The following is a 23885-nucleotide window of genomic DNA, read 5'->3' on the forward strand; positions in this document are numbered from 1 at the left end:
TAGGTTAGTTAGGTTTAAGTAGTTCTAAGTTCTAGGGGACTCATGACCTCAGATGTTAAGTCCCATAGTGCTCAGAGCCATTTGAACCATTTGAACGTAATTGTTAGTAACATATTCATAACTTTTATTGGACATACTCCGTGGTCATACCACGCACGGTAGCGGTGCATAAATAAGTCCACGTTACCACCATCCAAATGACGTGTTGCACTGACCACGTCTGGTGATAGTTGCTTTATTGTTGAAGAATTTAATTTATGTCAATGAGTATAAAATGAAACTGATCGCAGCATTTACGAACTTCACACTCAGTGGAAGCTATACCTAAATTTCCTTAGAAGAGCAACGCATCAAGCTACACGACATGTTAGACACCACTGAATTTGTTTGCTATTCTGGCAGCAAGAAACAACATAATCCTGTTATTTCAGAGCTGGTGCCTATCCGCGGTTATTAATAAACTTGTGTATTTGCATATGGGTTAATGAAATACGTCCAAATACCTTAACAAAAGAACTTTATTATTTTTGTATCACTTCCTAAGTCACGTTCTTCATATTCAAGTGAAGTTTTTCGCTGTATATGGTCATAAAAGGTCCTCATTTCCGACGATCACGAACTCTTGATTCCAGCGTACGTACGAATTAGCTCTGCTATTAACTGCTAACGACGAGGGGGGGGGGGGGTGACAGGTATTGGCAGTTTCACCCGCCCTCCAACCCCCTCCCCCTCCCCCTGTAGAAATAAAATTGGTTTCCACAAACTGAAATCACATCCTACCCTAGCATACAGAGACATTTACCGGTTCAGTATCAGTTTGTGGTAAGGACAAACATTTAGTGGATGCTGACCAGAAGCAAATGTCATCCACCAGAATTTGACGCGAAATCTCACACACCTCTTTCACCTTTCGTCTCGAAACTACCGTGAGTTTCCGCCTCCCCTCCCCTTCCACTACCTCCAACACAGATCCTGGGACTGCTCCTGGACAGTAAAAACAACAAAAAATGTGCTTAATGTGTAATAAAATTAAGTTTTGTTCCTTATCCAAATACACTGACGGAAAAAAGGTAGTAACAGCAAGAAGACGATTGCGACATAAACAGAACTTGGTAGGCGTGTTCCTACGTATGGGAGACGATGTCTGTTCAAATTTCCCGCATGTCGCCAGCGCCACTACGAGGATGCAAATCAAATTTGCTTTAAATACACACTGTAACGGTCGTGAGCGTTAGTTACCTTTCAGATTGGACGTGGTGTGTTGATGTTAATCGAGAATGCTTTTAAAACGACAATTACGCCATTATCAGCACCCACTAAGTTTGAGGGAGGTAGTGTAATATGGCTACGAGAAGCCGGATGTTCCTTCTGCGATGATGCAGAACGAGTTGGCGAGAACGTAGCCACTGTGCATGATTGCTGGCAGCGGTTGTCACGGGAACGTACAGTCGCAAGAAGACCGGGCTGCAGACGGCCACGTGGCACAGCTGAGAGGGAAGGCCAACGTGTTCAGTGTATGGCTATGGTGCATCGTACTGCATCTGCAGCACCAATCTGAGCAGCAGTTGACACTACAGCAACACAGCCAACTGTTACGAACTGGTTACTTTGAGAAGAACTCCGAGCAACAAGCCCTGAATCGGTCATTCTACTGACACCAAACCACCGTCATTTGCGGCTTCATTGGTGCCAAACGAGAGCTGATTGGAGGTCAGGGTGGAGGTCTGCCGTGTTTTGTGATGACAGCTGGCTCTGCCTCGGTGTCACTGATGGCCGTGTCTTGGTTACGAGGATGCCAGCTGAGGGCCTGCAAGCAACCTTGCAGGGAAGCAGCCTACTCACGCCTTATAAAATTCACATCAGTCTTTCCATAATGTGCCAGCCTAGTCCGCTGTAACTAGCTCTGACGTCATAAATATTGCGCAATGCTTTAAAAATCAAGTAAATAACCAGAAACGTTTCTAGCATGTCAGGAGTAATACTAAATCAATATGTGTTGAATATCAGTTCAGTAACTCTAACCATTTTCGAAATTTGGACGTTTTTCTGTAAAAATCATTGGCGCAACAGATAAGAGCTAGAAACCTAAAAATTTATATTTAGATTCATTTTGCATAATAATTTAGTAGAAACAGTATTCTGGATCTCACAAATTAAAAATTTAGTTGAAATTCATGATTTTCTGGTTTTTGTCTTAAAAATTAAGGAAGGAAGATAGATTAAGTAGGCGAATAAATAAAGCTAGGATGTTTAAATTTAAGTAGAAGGGAGATCCGCTATAATCATAAAAATGTGAGAAGTTTCAACAGCTACAGCGTATCTCCAAAGGGCAAGTTCAGAGCTCATCTGCTGCGTGTAGTGTAATTAAATTAATTCTCTCGCCCAAAATATTTGACTTAGCCATGTCAGACTTTTATTATGATTACTTACTTGTGTGCTGATTGCACAAATAAATTGAAAGCTTCATCGGCCATCAGCAAAGGAAGCAATGATTTATTCGATAACTTAAAGTGGTGCATTACTAGCCCAGCGGCTAGTCGGGTGAGTAGATTTGATCAGGCGTTCCCTTAGCCGTCCACACCGCCGCTTTATATGTAAGAACACTGCGTGAGAAAAGGAAGGCCCCAGTGCTCTCCACACGCTGATTAGCGCACCACCTGTGCCGGGAGTCGCGTCGCGTCGGTATCGTTGATATAAACAGCCTCGGATGCAGTAATAAGTTACTCGGGATACGCGTAACCATGAAATCGTTTTCGAGTGAAGTGTTAATTTTGGGATGACGTTAATGATCTATCTTTAGTTTGCGTATGTCGTATTTTCACGTGCCGCCGCTGGACAGACATTCTACCATTATTTAGCGTGGCGTTTGATGAACATTATCATCAAATTATGGCGAGCATTCACTTAAACATTTAATTTGAACAGTTATAGTTGCATCAGCGCATTAGACTCTGAACTGCTCTGGTAGTTGGATTATGTGGATTCTTTTTGGTCTGTGACTTTCAGAATATAGTGAACATTTTAGGGAGAATGGTTTTTGATTATGAATCCCAGACAATCTCCTAATTCCTCAGAGCTATAAGCTGTAACTATAAATGTATTTCTCAGATGAAGTGGGCGCTAGGAATTCTAATTACAGGCTTCACGTTTTGCTAATCACTTTTTGGTTGCCAATATTGTAGTTAGAGAGCCAGTGTTGAGAACGGCAAACAACAGCACTAAATAAATAGTAGGAACATTAACAATTATTCCACCCGCCGCCCCACAACCTGTCTGCGTGATAGATGCTCTGGACCCACACCTGGAGTTATTATGGTCTCGACTCAGATTTCTTATGACAACAAGAGCACTCTCATAGTTATCCCACGCACTATAACTCCAAATTTATACATCAGTCTGCTGATTTGACCTGTTGTGCAGCCATTAGTGAACAGCTTTCCTGAGGGTAACGCTAGTCCACATACCACTTGTAACGCCGAAAATGCAGGATGCAAGGCACCTGCTACCGATATATATAATTTTTTTCCTGAATTGTCCGTAAATATTTGTAATTTAAATGCTTTCTTTTAATAAGTAAGGACATTGCTTTACTGTATGTGTAAATTTAGGTAGAAGTCTGTTGACGTTTCATTGTATTTTTTTGTGTCTTACTGGAAAACTTATAAGCTCTGGGAGAAAGCCAAAGTAATTGTTATTTGCATCGACTAGCAACGATAATAGCAGTGCTTTTGCGTCGTAAAATCTTTGGGTAGGGGGTTGTTGCGCAGAGCGAGCGGAGAGAGCGGGAGACGGGTTCCTGCGCTTGTGGTGTGCGGAAGTGTGGTGTTAACGCACTCGCAGTAGAGAGTACCATTTCGGCGGCATCATGTACGCGCGCCTGCCAGATGTCTTGAGCAGGAGTACAGACAGTGGACGGACGGAAGAGGCTGTATTAATTACGATTGCCCACTCCTCTAATTAGCTGTGGCTCTACATTATGCTACTGTCTTCAACAACAGCAGCAGTTCCAGCAACACAGTTTGGTCGTATGCACAGCACTGAAGGAAGACTGTTCATTGGTAGAAAATATCAACGGCTAACGCAGCAGAACGACTGAAAGTGATTTGATTGATAAGATTTATTTAAATAATAATCAGTTAAACTCAGGGCGATTGTGTCCTCAATGTCCTCAGACATTGTTACGAAGCAGGATCCTTGTTCGATTTCTTAACTAATATGCTGAGTGTCATAAGAAACTAATTGAATAGTTACAGCCAGTTTATTAATGAATAATTTCTCTTTTAAGAATTTTAGCCTCAGTCTGCTTTCAGTTAACTCTTGTACAACAAAGGCTTCAGTATATGACTAAAGTAAAGCAATTTCATTTTTCAAGTTTGAGAATCAATCACTGGAAAAAATCCAAACCTAAAGAAATGCACAAATTAAGAGTGCGGAAGTTTTATTTATTTTACATATAGCTTGGAGCACATGGCTGTTTCGTTTGGCACGTATTCTAGTATTTAATTCTGTTCAAGTCAGTAAAAAACGCTCAGTTGTTCAGACAATAATATGAAATCCAATTTGCAAAATAAGTAATGGTACAAGTAAAAAGTGCCTGCTTTTCTCCTAAATTTCTTTGACGACGTTAAGCCGCGGTCACTGAAAGTCTTTGTCACGTAACGAAGTTCAGAAATAACATACAATTTAATTGCATATTTTCAAATCATTACTCGATTGCCTTTTTCAAAATTTAATGCCAAACATGACGTAAGAGTGACTTCTCAGTTTTCTTTATCATTACATACTGACTTAAAATTAGTGTAAAAAAACACTAAAGGTTGCATCGCAGTGTTTAATAATAGATGTTTTTCTTTCCCATCATCTTGTACAGGATTTTGGATATAAATTGCCCTAGTGGAATGGCGACCGTTAATTACTTCCTTTTCGTTCATTAGTGTAACGTTTGGATTCATATCAGTGGTACCCCTTTCTGTCCAGTGTTGTTCGTGAGTGAATGCACAAAATAACTTTCGTTTTCCAAATTATAGCCCTGTTCGGTTTAACTACTTTTATTTTTAGTAGACTTTCCATCAGAAGGGTCGGTTGTACACTTTCCTCCTACTTATCGGTGCCACTTCTTCGGTAAAGATAGCCATGTACAATTAGAAAAAATCCATTAGCCATGCACACGATCCACGGTCATTTTTTATATCGCAAGCAGGATAGGCCGATTAGTAATAGGGAGGATACACACTGTTGTAATCCAAAATACTCTACACAGATTGGACTGCTCGATCACAAAATCTGTCTCCAGTCGAGCGCATATGGTACATCATCACACAACAACTCCAGCCTAATCCACAAACAGCAGTAACCGTCACTGTACTGACTGAATAATTGCAACACGCATGGAAGGAATTCCACTCCACACACTGAGATCTGGCACCTGTACAACACGATGCATGCACGTTTGCAGTGGCTTGCATTCTGCATTCTGGCTGTTACACCAGTTATTAATGTACCAGCATTTCACATATTCAACGGCTTATCCTGTGCTAACATTAATCTATATTCCCGTAAATATGTTACCCAGACAAATCTATTCCTAAAATTTTACCGCTCTTCATTAATTTATTATTTCTTGGTGCTGCAATTTTCTTCCCTCAGTGTAGAAAAGTATAAATGATAGAGCCGATGGGGGTTATGGTAGGTATTTGACGATAGTCAGGGACAGTATGGGTGGCAACTACCTTCATAACAATGTTGGATCATTATACATAACTGTGAAACCTGTTACACAGATAAATGCGGTCTAAGTGATCCTTCTGCCTCCGTTATGTGGCTCAAACATTTCACGATGCAGGCGATGAACATGGCGGGGAACTCTCGTAAACTGGATTCAAACTGATAACATAATTACCTTGCTCTGAGTGACGCTAGTGCGTAGTGACACCTGTTGCCGTCACTAGCTTTGCATTTTTAGTTTTCAGTTGAAGATATCTTCGAAATAGAACAGCTGATTTACGTGGTGTAATGACGAAGAAACATTGCAGTTTTAAGGTAACTTAGAAGGACATATTTGTGTGATTAATAGATTTGAGATTTTGGAAATTTTCCGCCTTGCTTTTTTACTTAAGGTTTATAAAGTACATTTGTGAAACAAACCGTGTAGGCACCTAGACGTAAAGAATGAGAACTACTTTGCTCACTGACTTTCACATGTTGTTGATATTTGCACATCTAAAATGCATAGTTGGTTATTAATCACAATTCAGATTGCTAGGCAGCTTTTTTAGCATTTTGCTTCGAGCGAGAATTGCTGCGAAATTGTCAACATTGAAACTGGTGAATGATAGTAACATTTTAAAGCGTAATGAATTACAAAAGAAGTGTTTCTGTAGAATCACAAAATACAAATGTAAGTAAATTTATATCTGACTGCGCATTCGTTTTAGCAATTATTGTTTCGAGTTGAGTTGTGAAAGATTATGTGCAGATGTAAAGTCCTGCCAGAAAGTGATTACAGCGAACTGAATCAAGCAATGACCATGGGTTGATGTTTTATAGACTCCTAGTTCCAACGTCACAATTAAATTTAGTGTTACAGATAATTATCATGAATGAATTACCGTCTCAAAATCACTGTCAGAAGGATGTCTTTCAAGCTGGAAGAACAAGATACATGAGTTTATTGTGGGAGTAATGAGTCTGTAATTTATTTTCTTAGAGATTTTGGCATTACCCCGTATTAAGTGATAAAAAATGTAGTTTCTATGGAAGTGTAAAATAATCATAAATACATTTCAACTTCGTAGCTGTAATATAGGAGATGAAGTATGTAGACTTGCCACAATTTTCCATTCAACATCAAGTTTGTGAATATTTTTTCCACAACACAGGAAAACTATAATCTGTATTTTCTTCCTACGTTATATCGAAAGAATATGCTTTCCGTTTTAATGAGGGTAACCACTCATATACTAGCGCCATGATCTTGAGAAAAGGTGCTGGTGACCAAACTCTTTAGCACCCAACATGTTAAGCCCATTCATCGAAAGAATGCATATAAAAACCACATAGTTAAGTCTCTGCTCTTTGACTGAAATCTTCGATGGTGATGAGTACAGGTGCATTGTATAAAATATCAATTTGTGTTTCTCATTACGCTTTGAGTTTAGCGTTTTAGAAGTATGTTCTCAAAAATTCCAAAGTAAAATAAGTGATAGGCTTGCACTTTCAGGCTACATCGACTAGAAAATATGAAACTCTTGATTCATATGTGAAATATTTATTAGTAAATGCTACTGATACAAAACCATATTATCTCTTGCTTTGTACACAGACTATTAAAATTCTAGACAGATTCTACAAGTGATTTATGTACACTAGCCTTTGTCTGATATTTGCTACAGGCCCTGATATGTTCACAAGAAACACACACAGTCATAATTCGCAAGTACTGCATTTCTTCCATAGGCCCTATGCACTGCAGTAACTTAAAACTGTGGAAACTATATTCCGTTACTTCTCTAAAATTATTTCTAAGCAATTGATACTTTAAGATACAAGAACAAAGTCTGAATAACAAATCTGTGGAAAAAATATACCGATTACAAACTTACTCGTAATACAATTCTCAATCGGATTAATGGTACATGACAGTATTCACTACTCCATTACTTAGAGTACTTATAATTTTGAAGATGAGAAGAACACAATGATTTGCTAACAGTTTAATGAAATATATTATAAGCTAATTGCAATAATTATAAGAGCACTGAACAGTCTCGGAAATCAGAGGAAGAATGATGCTCACGTCGGTATTTAATTTCCCTCTTAGTGAAAAAGAATATGTTTCGAGATATGTAAGTTCATTTAGTTCTGAATATATCACCCTTGGTACAGATGGCAGGAAATTTACCAAAGAGGAAAGATGGTAGGTATGCGTAAGCAGAAATTTATTTTAATTTGCTTTGATAAATATTAACTATGACTTGTTTTTATGACAAGACCTTTAAATTCCACCAGAGTACCCAGCTTCTTCGTCAGCATGAAACGGTATGAAGAAACAAAAGATTTTTGTCAGACAAATAAGGCCCACTGTTGTTGCTCTCCTTTCGTGGGTGGCGTAAACAAATACTGGGTAGCATCTCTTACGGTTTCTGGTGAAACCAAGAAAGCTGTTGAGTAAATGTTGGTCTACAGACACACTACACTTAAAGTTTGTGATTGTACTTAGCGATTGTCACCTACAATAGCAAACCACATTCCACAGTCCAGAATGTGGAGACGACCTCGGCTAGGCACGAGGGTGATAAAAGATTTTATAGCGATAAGTACCAGCTCTGAAAAGTTATCTTTGGCGCATATAGTCAATTAAACTCAAATTAATGACTTGAAGAAATAATACTTTGTTTGCTGTTAGGCTAAAATTAAGAAAACGAGCAACTGATACTTTATTCAGGACTGTTAACTCAAGTGTCGTATCAAGCTAATGTAAGTAATAATACACGTTCAGGGCTTACTGACGTTTTTAAAAACTTTAATTATAATAGATTCTAGTAATTCTATAGGCCATGGTATCTTCGTTAGCAGCCCATTCTAACTTTAAATTTTGAGCACCGATTCTTTTCTTGGAGCACGAAGACTCTGCAAAACCTCATTCAGGGTAGGGTACAGTTTTATTAATACTGTTGTATCTAAGTTATTGTGGAATTTCAACATGTGTGCACTACTGAATTACTTCACTCTCGACGGAGCAGATACATATATACTTATTTTATGGAATAACAGTAAGGAAATGTTGACTTAATCTAACGATATTAAAGCTTCAGTTGCTGTCAATACGAACGCTTAGATGAAACTATTTAACAAATTTGTAACAAGAGATGGAGAACATACGTTTAAAGACGATATTGTTGATACGATGGTGACACTTAATAAAATAAGGGTAATTTATTACGTTTTTAGTGTGACACACTGACTGTCAACATTCATCTGCCAGTTCAAGTGCACTTCCATTTAGACTAATTACTGAATCAACCGTATATATGTTCATAACGGACACACATTAGTACAAATAAAGAGAGGAGATTAGGAAAAAGGGTTTGGTTGGAAGACGTTACAACATCAGATATTACGAGTCAACATCGAAGTTGCATTTACAAGTAATTGTGCACAACAAGTTTTGTCTATAACGATCACAATGATTTTCAATTACTATTCGTTTGCCAACGAATTAGAAGGAAAAGACAAGATACGACACATTCGTTACGTATGCTTATGAAATAAACAGACAAGGTGTTTGTAATGCGTGTGCAATATTTACAAAAATATTTAGCAAACAGTGTATCTGAACTTGTACTACACATGTGAGCACAAGTAACTCATCGCTATCTCATTCCCTAAAATCCAGTGTTTCAGCGAAAGCTGTTCTCGTTGTCTTCGTTGTTGGTATTGTTGCTGGTATCCACATTGTAACAAGTGTGATGAAAACATCGTCAGTACACAGCACGAGTCAGGTCGACCGGTGAATCTACAAGTCGGATTACAGGAGTCGCAAGTCGTGAATTTTGAACTTCATTTCCTGTAGGAAACTCCCGCAATTTGCTGTTTGAAAATCATCAGATAGTGTTTATCTAGCATTACGTAGATTTGTTCACACCAGAGTACACTGACAAATGACTATGTTCGTGACAATTATAAGACTGCGGAAAATATGTAGTTCAATACGGAGTTCGAAACACCATTGATATAATTTGCTGTTTACATGCTCGAAACAGACATGTATTTTTTCTGATTTTAATCTATGACGTCATCTAAATACTAGAATAACGAGTGGAATGTATCTTTTCTATAGAAAAATATGACAATATATAACAATTCTCGCTTTCCAACCAGCCAGTCCTTTCACGGAGTCGACGTTGGACTCAACTGACCTGACCATAGTGGACCACTATTTACAGATTCGCCACTTCATAGTCGTAGTTCGTGGGAAACAAAATGCACTGAAGTGATTACGCAAATTAATATCTAGAAGAAGACGTTGAGAACTATCCATATTGAAAGAACGGTGGTCGCAAAACTACAGCACTGTCTGTGTAGCTGTCTGCGAAGTTTGGAATTATTGCGACATAGTTTGGTAGACAATAGTCGTCTGTTGGATGATATCTTACGCTTTGGTTCTGAAATTTAAAGTACAGCGGAGTGTGACCTACACGGTGATGGGTGGGAGTTAATGTGTTCATCATTGAAGTTAGACAACACAGAGCTCAAATTCTCTCTCGTCCCCAAACAACGTGCAGCATCCACATGGAGTCGCAGATTTGATAGATTTTGTTGCCTTACTATAAAATTGTAATCCTATTATAGGAAGTTTGACAGATTACGTTTCAGCTTCAAATGATCTTCTGTCCGGATATCTTTAACAGGTAAGTTTCACTGTATAGCGTCCGTGGGATGAGTCATAGCATTTATACCCCAGACTGGTTGTCTTCGGAGTAGACAGTTGTACAAGGATGCGGCCACTTCTGCGCAGAATAACGCCTGCCCTCCTGCAACATCTATTTCAGTCAGCCGAGCTGTCGAGGGACTCACACGATATCCTTCGCTATACGCAACACGGCGCTGTCAATTAAAACAAAGACTTTTTACGGTTCTAGTGGAAGTGTTTCACTTCTGAGGCACACTGCATTCGACCCACTCATTGGCGAAGAAGTAGTCCCAATTTCCGGGGCACACGTGACCTGCGGGTCACAGAAACTCTCGTGAATACTGAGCACACGTTCGCTTGCCACTTGTACGAGGACGACGTCAAACTTTATACGACAAAATTCCGGAGGTTGGTTGGAAATAATTTCCGAGCTTTATGGTACAAGGAGCGGGTGGACACCGGTGGCTCGTTAAAGAGTAATCGCGTCTCCTTTGTTTTCTTACTCCCCATTTATCCTTGTATCTGTGTTGCATTAATATCCGAAAGATAACACCATCCACATTATCCACAGAAGGTTGTCATTGGAGCCATCAGACTCTTCACATCGAATGAAATTTGCGAATTGGCTACTACAGTAACCTGCTGAAAACGTTTTCCTGCTTTCGTGTTGTTTATAGACGAGGCCATGTTTACATGAGAAGGCAAGTTCAATAGCAGGAATAGCCATGAATGGAGTCACGAAATCATACACACTGGCGTGTCGAACCTAGCATAGAAAGTTCGCTGTAATTGTATGGGGTGGTATCGTTAATGATTATGTCATTGGACCTTACCAATAAACTGAACAGTTTCGTGTAGAATACGTTTCTTCAGCATGTCACCTCACAGTTCCTATAACGGTTACTGCCGAGATTTAGTCAGATTGTGTGCTTTCAGCATCACGGAATAACGGTACACTAAGAAGTCAAATTTACGAACCACACTGGTGTATATCTTGTTCTATGAAGAAGAACAGATTCGGTGGGGTGGTTCTGCTCCGTCGCCAGAGGTGAAACACATGCAGTGCTTGGTCTGGGGTATGCGGAGAGCCCGGCTTTGCGAAACTCCGGTCGAAAGTCGCACGAACCTGGTGGATAGGACCGTCGCAGTGTCTGAAGCGTAGCTGCACACTCGTGGTGATAGAGGCAGCCGACATTTTGAACACTACCCGTAAGGAAACCGTTGTCCGTTTCTAGGTTATGCTGTGAAAAAGGCAATTAAAAGCGTACGTTTTATTGGCAACACTTAGAACATTTAACCAATCTTTTAAGTAAGTATTGTATGGAAGCTGTAAGAGACGACAGGGTCGTGTTGTAGATACTCTTGTCCGTTCTCTTCTGGAAAATGGTGCGCAATATGGAATAGTCATCAGATTGGAATGACGGAGGACATCGAAGAGATTAAAACAGGGGCAGCTCATTTTGAAGCATCGCGAAAAAGGGAAGAGAGTGTCACGGATGTGATTTTGAGTTAGGGTGATAATTATTAAAACGCTGAGGCAGATCTTTTCATGAAATTTCAGTCAGTATCTTTCTCCTCGGTAGGCGAAAATGTTCTATAGACTCTCGTCTATATAGAGGGAAATGACGATCGTAATAAAATAAGAGCAATCGAAGTACACACGGTAAAAATTTCATGGTCCATTTTCCTGTTAGCCTACAAAATAAAAGACTTATACATTTTTTTTGGCAAAACTAATGAAGGAATCAACGCAAATATTTTGCACGTTATTTGTTGATTCTTGGACATTTCCTGATTTTTGTAACAATTCAGTTATCATTAGGCTCCCTGTCTGAGGAGTTAAAATTGCTCTGTTCAATATGAGGTGTGCCAACATTCCTAATCTATGGTATATTGTGCACGGAGTAATAGCATAGTATAGCGCGGTCTGAGGCGCCTTCCAACGGTTCGCGCGGCTCACCCCCCCTCCCCCCTCTTTCCCCATCAGTGGTTCGAGTCATCCCTCGGTCATATATACGTGTGTGTGTGTGTGTGTGTGTGTGAGTGTGTTGTCCTTAACGTAAGTTAGTTGACGTTAGATTAAGTTGTGTGCCAGCCTAAGGACGTATGACCTCAGCATTTTGGTCCCATAGGAACGTACCACCAAAGAAGCAGCACACTTTTCTTGGAACATAAAAAAAAAAAATAGAAGGCGGGCGTTTGAAACAAAGATGTCCCGTGCTTTTTGTCAAACTTTCTGCACTAACTAATGAATAAATTAAAATAAAAAAAATGCCTATTACTCCTTGCCGAAGTGCCCGAAGAATAATTCAGCCAAATTTCAGGAAGATATCTTCATTAGTGCGATCGCAGTCCATTCTGCCAGCTTGAGAATGGATCGCCACTACTTCGAAAGCAATATCCTGTAGATTAGGAGAACTGTTAGTTTTTCAATTCCAGGTAATATTTGGAGACTGTTGGACAAGCGTCGTGCACACACTTGGTTTTGGACAGAACAGTTTTAACTCGCTTCGATGAGGGGGCCTAATGATGACTGAATTTCTTACAAAGAAAAAGTAGAAAATGTTGTTCAAGAATGAATAAATAATGTGGAAAAAGATTAGTTTTCACTGCTCTACTATTTCTTCAAAAAAATTCACGAAAAAATCGCTCATTTTATAGAATGACAGAGGAGAATGGAATCGTAAGTTTTCGTTTTTGCGACGTGCTATTTGAAAGTGGAACGCTGTGGAAGTGGTTCAGCGGACCCTGTAGCGAACACCTGTGTCTGACGTGTAGAGTAGTCATGTACAGGGGATAGGCAAAATAATGTGAACACTGCTAGCAATGGGATGCTTGTGTTTGACGGTCAACAACGCAGGTAAGCCACGTGTCACGTTGGACTGCGCGTGTTCAGTACGGACTACGCATCAGTGCAGGTTGTTTACGAGTAGCGCACACTTCATATTTGCATTCAGAGGCCGAGGTGAAGGTGCACTGAAAGACCTAACAGAGTTCCAAAGACGGCGCATTGTGGGGGCCAGATTAGCTGGAGCATCGGTAACAAAGACAGCCAAACTGAATAAAAGCAACTGTTTCAGCAGTAATGACAGCCTACACCAAACGTGGAAACCATCATCGTGTAAACATGATAGTGGGCGCAAATCAAAAGTAAATGACAGAGATCATCGTGCGTTAACAGGAATTGGATCATCGTGCGTTAACAGGAATTGTGTCAAAACAACGCAAAATTACGGCGGATGAAGTGACAGCAGAGCTCAATAGCCACCTTCGAGACTCCGTATCTACCGACACAGACCGCTGAGAACTCCATAAGGCGAACATTAGCGGACGAGCTCCAATAGCGAAAGAATTAGCGACGACAGCTAACGCAAAGGAGTGTAAAATATGGTGTCAGGAGCAGAAATAGCGGACGGCTGACAAGTGGAAACACGTCATACGGTCCGAAGAGTCAACGTTTTCTTTATTTCCAACATCGGGCTGGATTTAAGTCTGGAGGACGCGAAAAGAAGCCCAGAATCCTAATAGCTTGATTCCAAGCGTTAATCATGGAGGTGGTATTCTGCTGGTCCCATAATTACTCTCAAAGGCCGTGTTACGGCCAACCATTAAATCAACATTGTAGGTGATGAGGTGCATCTCATGAATCAAATGTTGTTTCCCAACAATTATCCCATATTTCAGGACGACAATGCAGCCACTCACACAGCCAGGACAGTACAGTCGTGGTATGAGGAGCATGCGACTGAACTGCTGCGTCTTCCCTGGCCAGCACAGTCCACGGTCTTGAACATTATGTAACCCTTGTAGGCAGTATTGGAGCGCAGACTCCGCAGCAGATTTCCCCCTCCCTCGTCGCTACAGGACTTAAAAGAGGTTCCGATAGAAGAGTGGCATAACATTCGTCTGGACGCTATACAATCATTATGTACCGGTGAGTGTAGGCTTTCCCGGCGTAAAATATTCATGAAGGTTTCTCGGGTCTCCAGCCGGGTGGTAGCGTTGATATCTCGCGACTCTTCGCCAGAAGATGGATAGTACGACACTTCCCGAAACGTCGCGACATATCAACGCTACCACCCGGCTGTAGACCCGAGAAACCTTCATCAATTATGTACCGGTATTCCTAGAAGAAACGCAGCTGTATTACGGGCAAATCGGGGTCAGACCCATTATTAATAAAGCTTTCCCAAGTAAGTACAGGTGTTGACGTTCTTTTGCGTGTCCCCTGTAGGTGTAGATGCAGATGTGAAGTTTGTCAAGCACACGGGCTGTGTAGACTAAGCACAATGTTTCGACTGAGCGTTGTTAGTCTGCATTGTATGTAGTCGGTTTTGGTGGCTGGCTTTTTCACTCTGTGTATACATTTCGACAGAAACAGAGGTAACTGGGGTGAAAAACCGCATAAATCGCAATTAAGTCGTTACTCCGCAACGAGCCACCGGAGAGCAGGGAGAGCTCGTACGAAAGCACTCGGCGAGCAGCCTCGGACACTCGGAGGGTGCGCCCGCACAGTGGCGGCCGCCTAGAGCGAGGTGCGGGCCTCGTAGGCGGGCGGGGGCGGCGTCGGCGTGTGGGGCGGCGTCGGCGTGTGGGGCGGCGTCGGCGCCGGGGGCGGGCGCTAGCCGGGCGCCGGCGACGGCCCGTAGCCGAGGTTCTTGCGCTGCAGGAAGAGGTGTATCTCGGCGAAGCGCGGGCGCAGCGCGGCGTCGCGGCGCCAGCACTCGGCCATCAGGTCGAAGAGCTCGCGGGGGCAGGCGGCGGGCCGCGCGGGGCAGCGCTGGCGGCCGTCGTCCAGCTGCCACCGGCTGCAGTTCTCCACCACCTGCTGGTCGCTCAGCTCCGCCAGCGGCTGCACCGCGCACAGCGTCAGCGTCTCCCACAGCGTCACGCCGAACGCCCACACGTCGCTCTTGGTCGAGTACTCGCCCTGCAGGTGGGGGGCACACACATACATACAACGGCAAAGTCAGCGGCGCGCGAGAACGAACAAGAAAGTAAGAGGAGTACAATCTCCGTGTCAGCAACTGTGACCGTACAGCGATCAGTCACTATCCTACCACCACCTGCTACTGGCAGCTCTCATTCAATTCTTTGTGTCTCGACTCATTACAGATGTGGGATCTAAACTGTGTCTGCTCATTCGGATAAGTCCGAATGAACAGGCACCAAATACATATTGTAAGTAGGCTGTTTAGGTTTTTATATTGGCAACGCCACGTAGCGCTCTGTATGAAAATCACTGGCTGTGCTGTGTGCAGTCTGTGGATGGTTTGCATTGTTGTCTGCCATTGTAGTGTTGGGCAGCTGGATGTTAACAGCGCGTACCGTTGCGCAGTTGGAGGTGAGTAGAGATGGGCAAACTGAAACACATAACTGTTTCGAAACAAGTGAAACAGTACAATGTAATGTTTCGATACGCTGTTTCGAAACAGTGAAACAGTTTGTGCTTTGTAATCTAATATTCCTACAAATTTTATCATCTTGAATGTCTACTGTATAAGTATGTCCATATAAACACAAATGAGGTGCGAGAGCACTAATCATATCGCAGAAAGTATGAAACTATCACTTTAGGCGTCTTGGCAGTTTCGTATTTCCTACAGCAAATGCGCTGCTTTCGTGTCGTGTGACTTTCATACTTTTCAATTGGCTGAGGACAGCCGCAGCTGAAGATAGAAGAACCACCACGAACGGAACTGGAGATGGGAGCAAACTGCAGAAACAACGGATTATGCTACTGGGATTCCCACATTACGTTAGTATGGGTAGTATACCCATCCTGGTAATTTCCATGCACACAAAGGGAATCATTGTGGATAATAGGTACAGTGACTATAGACTCACAAATAATTCGAATAAATAACAAAATATAACAGATAAAAAAAATTTGCCTTTCAAGGTGTTTCGAACCGTTACTATAAATTCACCATGCTTCCCAGCCCTTCCCCTTCACCATTATACTATCAGTCATATGTCAAACAGATTGCTTGCAATTATACCTACATCAAATTTGTGTATATGTCTAATAACTGTCACTCTACCCCTTTTTTTTATTCAAAATGTTGTAGTCTTACTTGCGTTTCTTAATATGATTATTGCACATGAACACAGAAGCGTATGTTATAAAAAAAAGTGTAATTTAACTAAATGATTTTCACATATTTATTATTTTGAATGTGAATAGTATGTGTTGTTTTATTGTTTTGTTAGTGTTTATAAAGCAGATGCTACGCCATTTCGGAATAGGACAGTCAGCTAGAAAAGAAGCGTTATTTTCGGATATCTTAAGCTTCATGCTATTTCTTGTCAAAAAGATTTCGACACTCTTGAAAGTGTTTCATGAAGTGGTGTGTTGTGTTTCAGTACCTGCGCCGAGCCCGAATCTCGTCCGACACAGAGCGGAATGAAACATCCCTGTTTCGATACAATTAGTCCGTTCCAAGCACAGGTGGACTGAAACAGCCTTATTTTGAAACAACGATACAGTTTCTGTGTCTGGTTCGAGATCGAATCTGGTCCGGTTATCCGAGACGGGGGCGGAATGAGACACCACTGTTTTGAAACAGTGAACGACAGCCGTTCCGAAATACTGAAACAGTTCCACGTATCGATACACTGTATCGAAACATAGAAACAGTGACCAAGTCTAGAGGTCAGCCGCCAGCAGTGGTGGATGTGGGGAGAGAGATGGCGGAGTTTTGAGAGCGGATGATCTGGACAGAGACAGTAAATTTGTAAGACTGGATGTCATGAACTGATATGTACATATTATGACTTTTGAACACTATTAAGGTAAATATATTGTTTGTTCTCTATCAAAATCTTTCATTTGCTAACTATGCCTATCAGTAGTTAGTGCCTTCAGTAGTTTGAATCTTTTATTCAGCTGGCAGTAGTGGCGCTCGCAGTATTGCAGTAGTTTCAGTAGCGAAGATTTTTGTGAGGGAAGTGATTCGTGAAAGATATAGGTTATTGTTAGTCAGGGCCATTCTTTTGTATGGATTTTTGAAAGTCAGATTGCGTTGCGCTAAAAATATTGTGTGTCAGTTTAGTGTTGATCAGAATAAGTAAAGAGAGTAAAGTCTGAGTACGTTCAGTTTTGCTCCGCTGTTTGAAAAACAAATAATGTAAGAGGTTTGTCAGCACAGTCAATCAATTTCAGTGCAGATTGTAACGTAGGTAGTCACGTTACGTAGGACTCTATAAATATACCCACTCTATTTTGCAATTTTATTTAAGGGGGGCAGGACGCGGTCTGCATGTCCAGCACGAACGCTGGTCCAACTGAGGCGCCAGGTGGAAATGGCATGGCAAGCCGTTCCACAGGACTACATCCAGCATCTCTACGATCGTCTCCATGGGAGAATAGCAGCCTGTATTGCTGCGAAAGGTGGATATACACTGTACTAGTGCCGACATTGTGCATGCTCTGTTGCCTGTGTCTATGTGCCTGTGGGTCTGTCAGTGTGATCATGTGATGTATCTGACCCCAGGAATGTGTCAGTAAAGTTTCCCCTTCCTGGGACAATGAATTCACGGTGTTCTTATTTCAATTTCCAGGAGTGTATATTTTAAATGTAATCTAAAGCACAGAATTGAGGACAAGGCTTAATAAAACAATGTCCTCTCTTGCATGCTGTTTTCTTTCATTAGTTTATAAAGTGAGTAACGACGTGATTACTCATCGGCGCGGAGGTTCGAATTAAGTGGAGCGGAGATCTAGTTTTGGCGTTCGCGTCTTCGCTCTGGGTCCTTCATTATGGACAGACCCGTATCTCACAGCTCCGATGCAATGCTGACTTTATTTGGTCAGTAAGTACTTTCACAGTACATGTGGCTTTAAAGGCACTGCCCAAAGTGTCTGGAACATCAGTTGAGTAGCGACAGGTTATTCCGCAATTTAATACGTCAGATACTGATTTTGATTGTGTGATACGATGTCTCACTCGAACTGTGCTGAACTTAACAACTATGGTAGAGCCGCGTAGCCAAGTCACGATGCAGTCTATCGTTATTTCTTGTATGGCTCCGCACTGGTGTGACTTCCCGATGAGTCTTCAAGGATTTAATGTAAGCAAGATGGCCGTAGAGTCAAAGAATCTAAATTCATTGTCTAATGTGGTAATGTTTAGGTGAGCGATTGCATCATTAGAAGTTCCGCGTGGCAGTGCAAAATTAATTGTTTAACTCTGAGTGAAATCGGTATCTAAATTCTATGTACGTAAGAGAAGACAGATTGTTCTAGAAGTGGACTAACGTATATTGGATAGTTCTGAAGGACAGAGCCTGATTCATTGTAAAGATAATTTACGAACAAAGCGCGTAAGGGAAGATTTTAGCCTGATGCTCTGTCATTTGTGTGCTCTGGGATTAACTGCAGGTGCCAAACGTTACTGTAATAGCAATCCCTTGCAGTTGTAACACGTGCTTTATTGGAGGACACTGGGCCTCTGAATTATATTGTATTTATCACGGTAGGTCCGTGTTCTTATTTGCTGCAACACCCTTTTTCATTACAACATTACTTGGTTGATTTGTTACCTCCCAACATTGCTTACAGTGAGCAGTATCGAGAGCGGGAGAACAGGGCTATCTTTCAGAGCCAATCATCTTCGAGAAATATTAAAGATCGTGGTCTGTGACGTACCTAACGTTAGGTCGACGTTGCCCCGCTGCGCGCCCGATTTAATGCAATCAATGTGGCACATTGTCTCTCAAGTGACTAACCACTCGCACCGATACATTAATAATAGTACGCAACTCGTGTTATATCACATTCCAGCATTCGGGGTAGTCGTTATGAAAGGTGGAATAAATCTGAGAGGCCGGCCTCTGTGGTCGAGCGGTTCTAGGCGCGTTAGTCCGGAACCGCGCTGCTGCTACGCTCGCAGGTTCGAATCCTGCCTCGGGCATGGATGTGTGTGATGTTCTTAGGTTAGTTGGGTTTAAGTATTTCTAAGTCTAGGGACTGATGACCTCGGATGTTAAGTCCCATAGAGCCATTCGAACCATTTGAAATCTGAGAGTAATGAGCTCAAATGGCTCTGAGCACTCTGGGGCTTATCTAGCGTCTAGAACCGCTCGGCCACTTCGGCCGGCAATCTCAGAGTAATAAACTGCTCCACCGACCCTTTTAACTTCCAGGATGGACACCAGGCTCGATCTGTTACGGGAATCGGCGAAATACCGCGAGTAACGAGGATAATGGGAAAAGGGCACTACACTAGTAGTGTGTGGATAAGTTGAGACTGGTTCTTCCGGAAGCGTGCTAGGATAGTCTGTGCAGTCGCGATGACCACTGTGTCCAGGTGACGCAGTGATCAGCTCATCTGCCTGGTAAGGCGAAGACCCGGGTTCGAATCCCATTCCGGCACAAATTTTCAACTTTCCCCATTAATTTCAATCAATACCTACTGCCAGCTAAATTAATTCATCTCTTTATGTCTCTCTTTTTTGTTTTTGCTTCAACGACACGTAGGAGGTATAAAAGGAAGAACTGTCCCATCGCATCTAAATCAAATTTTCATATCTTGTTTCTTCCATTAAATACACTTTTAATTTAAATTTAAAATACATCCACCTACTATTATGTATCTTATTTATTTTCGTTATCTAAGTTAGCAACAATTGTTATAAAAGTTGTGTGTGTACATGTGTGATCCTTATGTATATATATTTGTTACTTTTTAAAATTTTATCCTTTTGTAAATATTTTTAAAAATGTACTAATAATAAAACTGAATTTGTATGGTATAACATACAAAATCACGCAAAGTATGACCTGCTATATAGCAACATGCAGGTGGTTTCTACTCGAGAAATCAATAAATAATTAAGTTTAGCTTGAACGATGCAGTTCTCATACTTCTCTGTACAGAAAGAGAAATTTCTTCCGATTAGAACTTTGCCTGCAGTGAAGCTTTCCTCTGTACGTTCCTTCCCCTTTCCACGGACCAAACATCCTGTGGTATCGTACATCAAATGCATGTCTACAAGTTACCGCAAGGAAATCTTCTCAGATCTTGTGCAACCAGTCCAGTAACTGTAGATTGTGGAGGGCGCATCACAGACGAGTCGAGGTTGTTTTTCAAGGAAACGCTAGCAGTGTAAATGTGACTGGCTGTTTTTTGTTATGGAACGCAAGTAGTTTACTACGTTTCGCTCATTCAGTATCTCACTCGACTAAATATTCATTTCGAACCAATTGTTTATTGTATCAAAATACTCAGTTTACAACCCTCTACCTCAGTGATACAGACCCTAAAGGTTGGTTGGTTGATTTTGGGAGAGGGGGCCAAACGGCGAAGTCATCGGTCCCATCGGATTAGGGAAGGAGGCCCCGGGAGTAGACAACATTCCATTAGAACTACTGACAGCCTTGGGAGAGCCAGCGCTGACAAAACTCTCCCATCTGGTGAGCAAGATGTATGAGGCAGGAGAAATACCCTCTGACTTCAAGAAGAATATAATAATTCCAATACCAAAGAAAGCAGGTGTTGACAGATGTGAAAATTGCCGAACTATTAGTTTAATAAATCACGGCTGCAAAATACTAACGCTAATTCTTTACAGACGAATGGAAAAACTGGTAGAAGCCGACCTCGGGGAAGATCAGTTTGGATTCAGTAGAAATATTAGAACACGTGAGGCAATACTGACCCTCGGCTTATCTTAGAAATTAGATTAAGAAATGGCAAACGTTTCTACCATTTTTAGACTTAGAGAAAGCTTTTGACAATGTTCACTGGAATACCATCTTTCAAATTCTGAAGGTGGCAGGGGTAAAATATAGGGAGCGAAAGGCTATTTACAATTTATACAGAAACCAGATGGCAGTTATAAGAGTCGAAGGGCACGAAAGGGAAGCAGTGGTTGGGAAGGGAGTGAGACAGGGTTGTAGCCTCTCCCTGATGTTATTCAATCTGTATATTGAGCAAGGAATAAAGGAAACAAAAGAAAAATTCGTAGTAGGTATTAAAATCCATGGAGAATAAATTAAAACTTTAAGGTTCGCCGATGACATTGTAATTCTGTCAGAGGCAGCAAAGGACTTGGAAGAGCAATTGAACGGAATGGACAATGTCTTGAAAGGAGGATATAAGATGAACATCAACAAAAGCAAAGGCAAAACGAGGATAATGGAATGCAGTCGAATTAAATCGTGTGATGCTGAGGGAATTAGACTGGGAAATGAGACACTTAAAGTAGTAAAGGAGTTTTGCTATTTGGGGAGCAAAATAACTGATGATGGTCGAAGTAAAGAGGATATAAAATGTAGACTGGCAATGGCAAGGAAAGCGGTTCTGAAGAAGAGAAATTTGTTAACATCGAGTATAGATTTAAGTGTCAGGAAGTCGTTTCTGAAAGCATTTGTATGGAGTGTAGCCATGTATGGAAGTGAAACATGGACGAAATAAGTTTGGACAAGTAGAGAATAGAAACTTTCGAAATGTGATGCTACAGAAGAATGCTGAAGATTAGGTGGGTAGGTCACATAACTAATGAGGAGGTATTGAGTAGGATTGGGGAGGAGAGGAGTTTGTGGCACAACTTGACTAGAAGAAGGGATCTGTTGGCAGGACATGTTCTGAGGCATCAAGCAATGATCAATTTAGTATTGGAGTGCAGCGTGGAGGGCAAAAATCGTAGAGGGAGATCAAGAGATGAAGGACTCAGAAGGATGTAGGCTGCAGTAGGTACCGGAAGGTGAAGAAGCTTGCACAGGATAGAGTAGCATGGAGAGCTGCATCAAACCAGTCTCAGGATTGAAGACCACAACAACACGGAGAAGGATATCGGCCGTGCCCTTTCAAAGGAACCATCCCGGCATTCGCCTGCGCCGATTTAGGGGAATCACTGAAAACCTAAGTCGGGATGGCCGGACGCGGGTTTGAACCGTCCTCCTCCCGAATGGGAGTCCAGTGTGTTAACCATTGCGCTACCTCACTCGGCAGACCCTAAAGGTTTTTCTTACCCTGTATATATTACTGCCATAGATGGAAGTTAGTTAAAGTCACCTATACTATTCTTTGACCAACCATTTAAGGTATTCAATAACTTTCTGTTTGTTTTTCGTTTAATACGTAACACATAAAACTCTAATGACCTTGTAATCCTGTTGGGTATGTTACCGATTTTCGCATTCAGTCCTGGAAGCAAAAACACACAGGAACAGAACGAGCTGCTGTGCAGAGAAATCCCACGGTATTCACTAATGTAGGTATAAATGTTTACTTTTATGTGGCCACCAGGCATCTCTCCTTTGCGAAGTGTGAGCATTAAGTATAGCTGTTCTGTGCAAGTGACTGTAACGGTGAAGTCCACAGTACAGAATAGTAATCGTATTCTTGATGACTTGGAGAGTGATAAGGGAGAGGTTGGAAACTCGTTACTGTGCAAAACCTTTCTAGAAAGACCGAAGGAACTCCGTGGGACTGTGTGGAGTAGTTTGTGAGTCAACTATGATAGCGGTGCGCCACCACAGCAGGTACATACTGGATACGAAAATTTCTTCAACTAGCATGACGTTGATTCCTTCAGACGAGACAGACTAGCGTGTCTCAGTTGAGTTGGCCACACCATAACGCCACTCTTCTGCGAGCTGGTAAGTGTCGCCTCTCTGACCACAGACTCACCAGCAGCACGCTCTCCCAGGACATCCAGCGCACGGGCAGCTTGGTCTGCGTGTCGCTCAGGTAGTAGTCGAGGTCGTAGCGCGAGCAGAACATGGCGTGGTCCGACACCTTCAGGCTGAAGTCCGGGCCCACCACGCAGTTCCTGCCAAACAGAACCGACCAGTGACAAATTACACACCGTGTGCTAGACAGGTGGCGTGCAGCGGTTGGTAAGCAACGCAAAGTGCTCCTAAAGCGTTTTTGCGCCACATATCAAGACAGGTAGGGGATCGAACTAAGCACCGTATACGAACAGCTGGTTCGATACGCCGCCCAGAATGTGTGTGATACAAGCACAACGCTCTACTCTTAAGTAACAAATCGAGGGAAGGCAACTGGCCTTCTTCGCAAGTTCCATTGCAATTTGTATGTTGAGAGGCCTAAATTTTGGCTTGACTTGTATTCCGGCAGTCAGTTCATTAATTTCTAGTCGATCATCTCATACATCAAAGATGGAAAACGCTTAGAGAATGTGCATTTCATGGAATGACAGCACGGGCTGTAAAAGGTAGATGAGTATCGAGGGTTTATCGGGCACCGGGAGTCGAACTCGGCTACGAATGCCGATGTCACACCATTTCGCAGTCTGACTGGCGTCCAGGCATCGAGAAGACATAATGAAGACATAACGAAAAGTCGATTTTCCACCGTGAAGTTGTATTACATCTTGCAGAAAAAATGTTACTGAAAAGTTGCGCGATTTTTCGAAGGAGTGTAGGAAATAAGACGGTGCTTCAGCTACGAGGTTCTTCAATAAGTAATGCAACACATTTTTTTCTCAGCCAATTTTGGTCCAA

At 41.9% G+C, this 23885-nt stretch overlaps 1 protein-coding gene across 1 annotated transcript in view; it reads right to left on the bottom strand.

Moving 5' to 3' along the window:
• Positions 1-15032: 15032 nt before the first annotated feature.
• LOC126481698 (discoidin domain-containing receptor 2-like) overlaps positions 15033-23885 on the bottom strand; it is a 337607-nt gene continuing 328754 nt past the window's right edge. The window contains exons 18-19 of the mRNA XM_050105647.1: positions 23050-23191; positions 15033-15341 (exon numbers count right to left, since the gene is read on the bottom strand). Of these exons, the coding sequence (XP_049961604.1) occupies positions 15033-15341; positions 23050-23191 (451 nt within the window). The remainder of the gene's footprint in view (positions 15342-23049; positions 23192-23885) is intronic.

Source organism: Schistocerca serialis, chromosome 5 (genome assembly GCF_023864345.2).
Source record: "Schistocerca serialis cubense isolate TAMUIC-IGC-003099 chromosome 5, iqSchSeri2.2, whole genome shotgun sequence".
In the NCBI taxonomy this organism is placed as follows: domain Eukaryota; kingdom Metazoa; phylum Arthropoda; class Insecta; order Orthoptera; family Acrididae; genus Schistocerca; species Schistocerca serialis.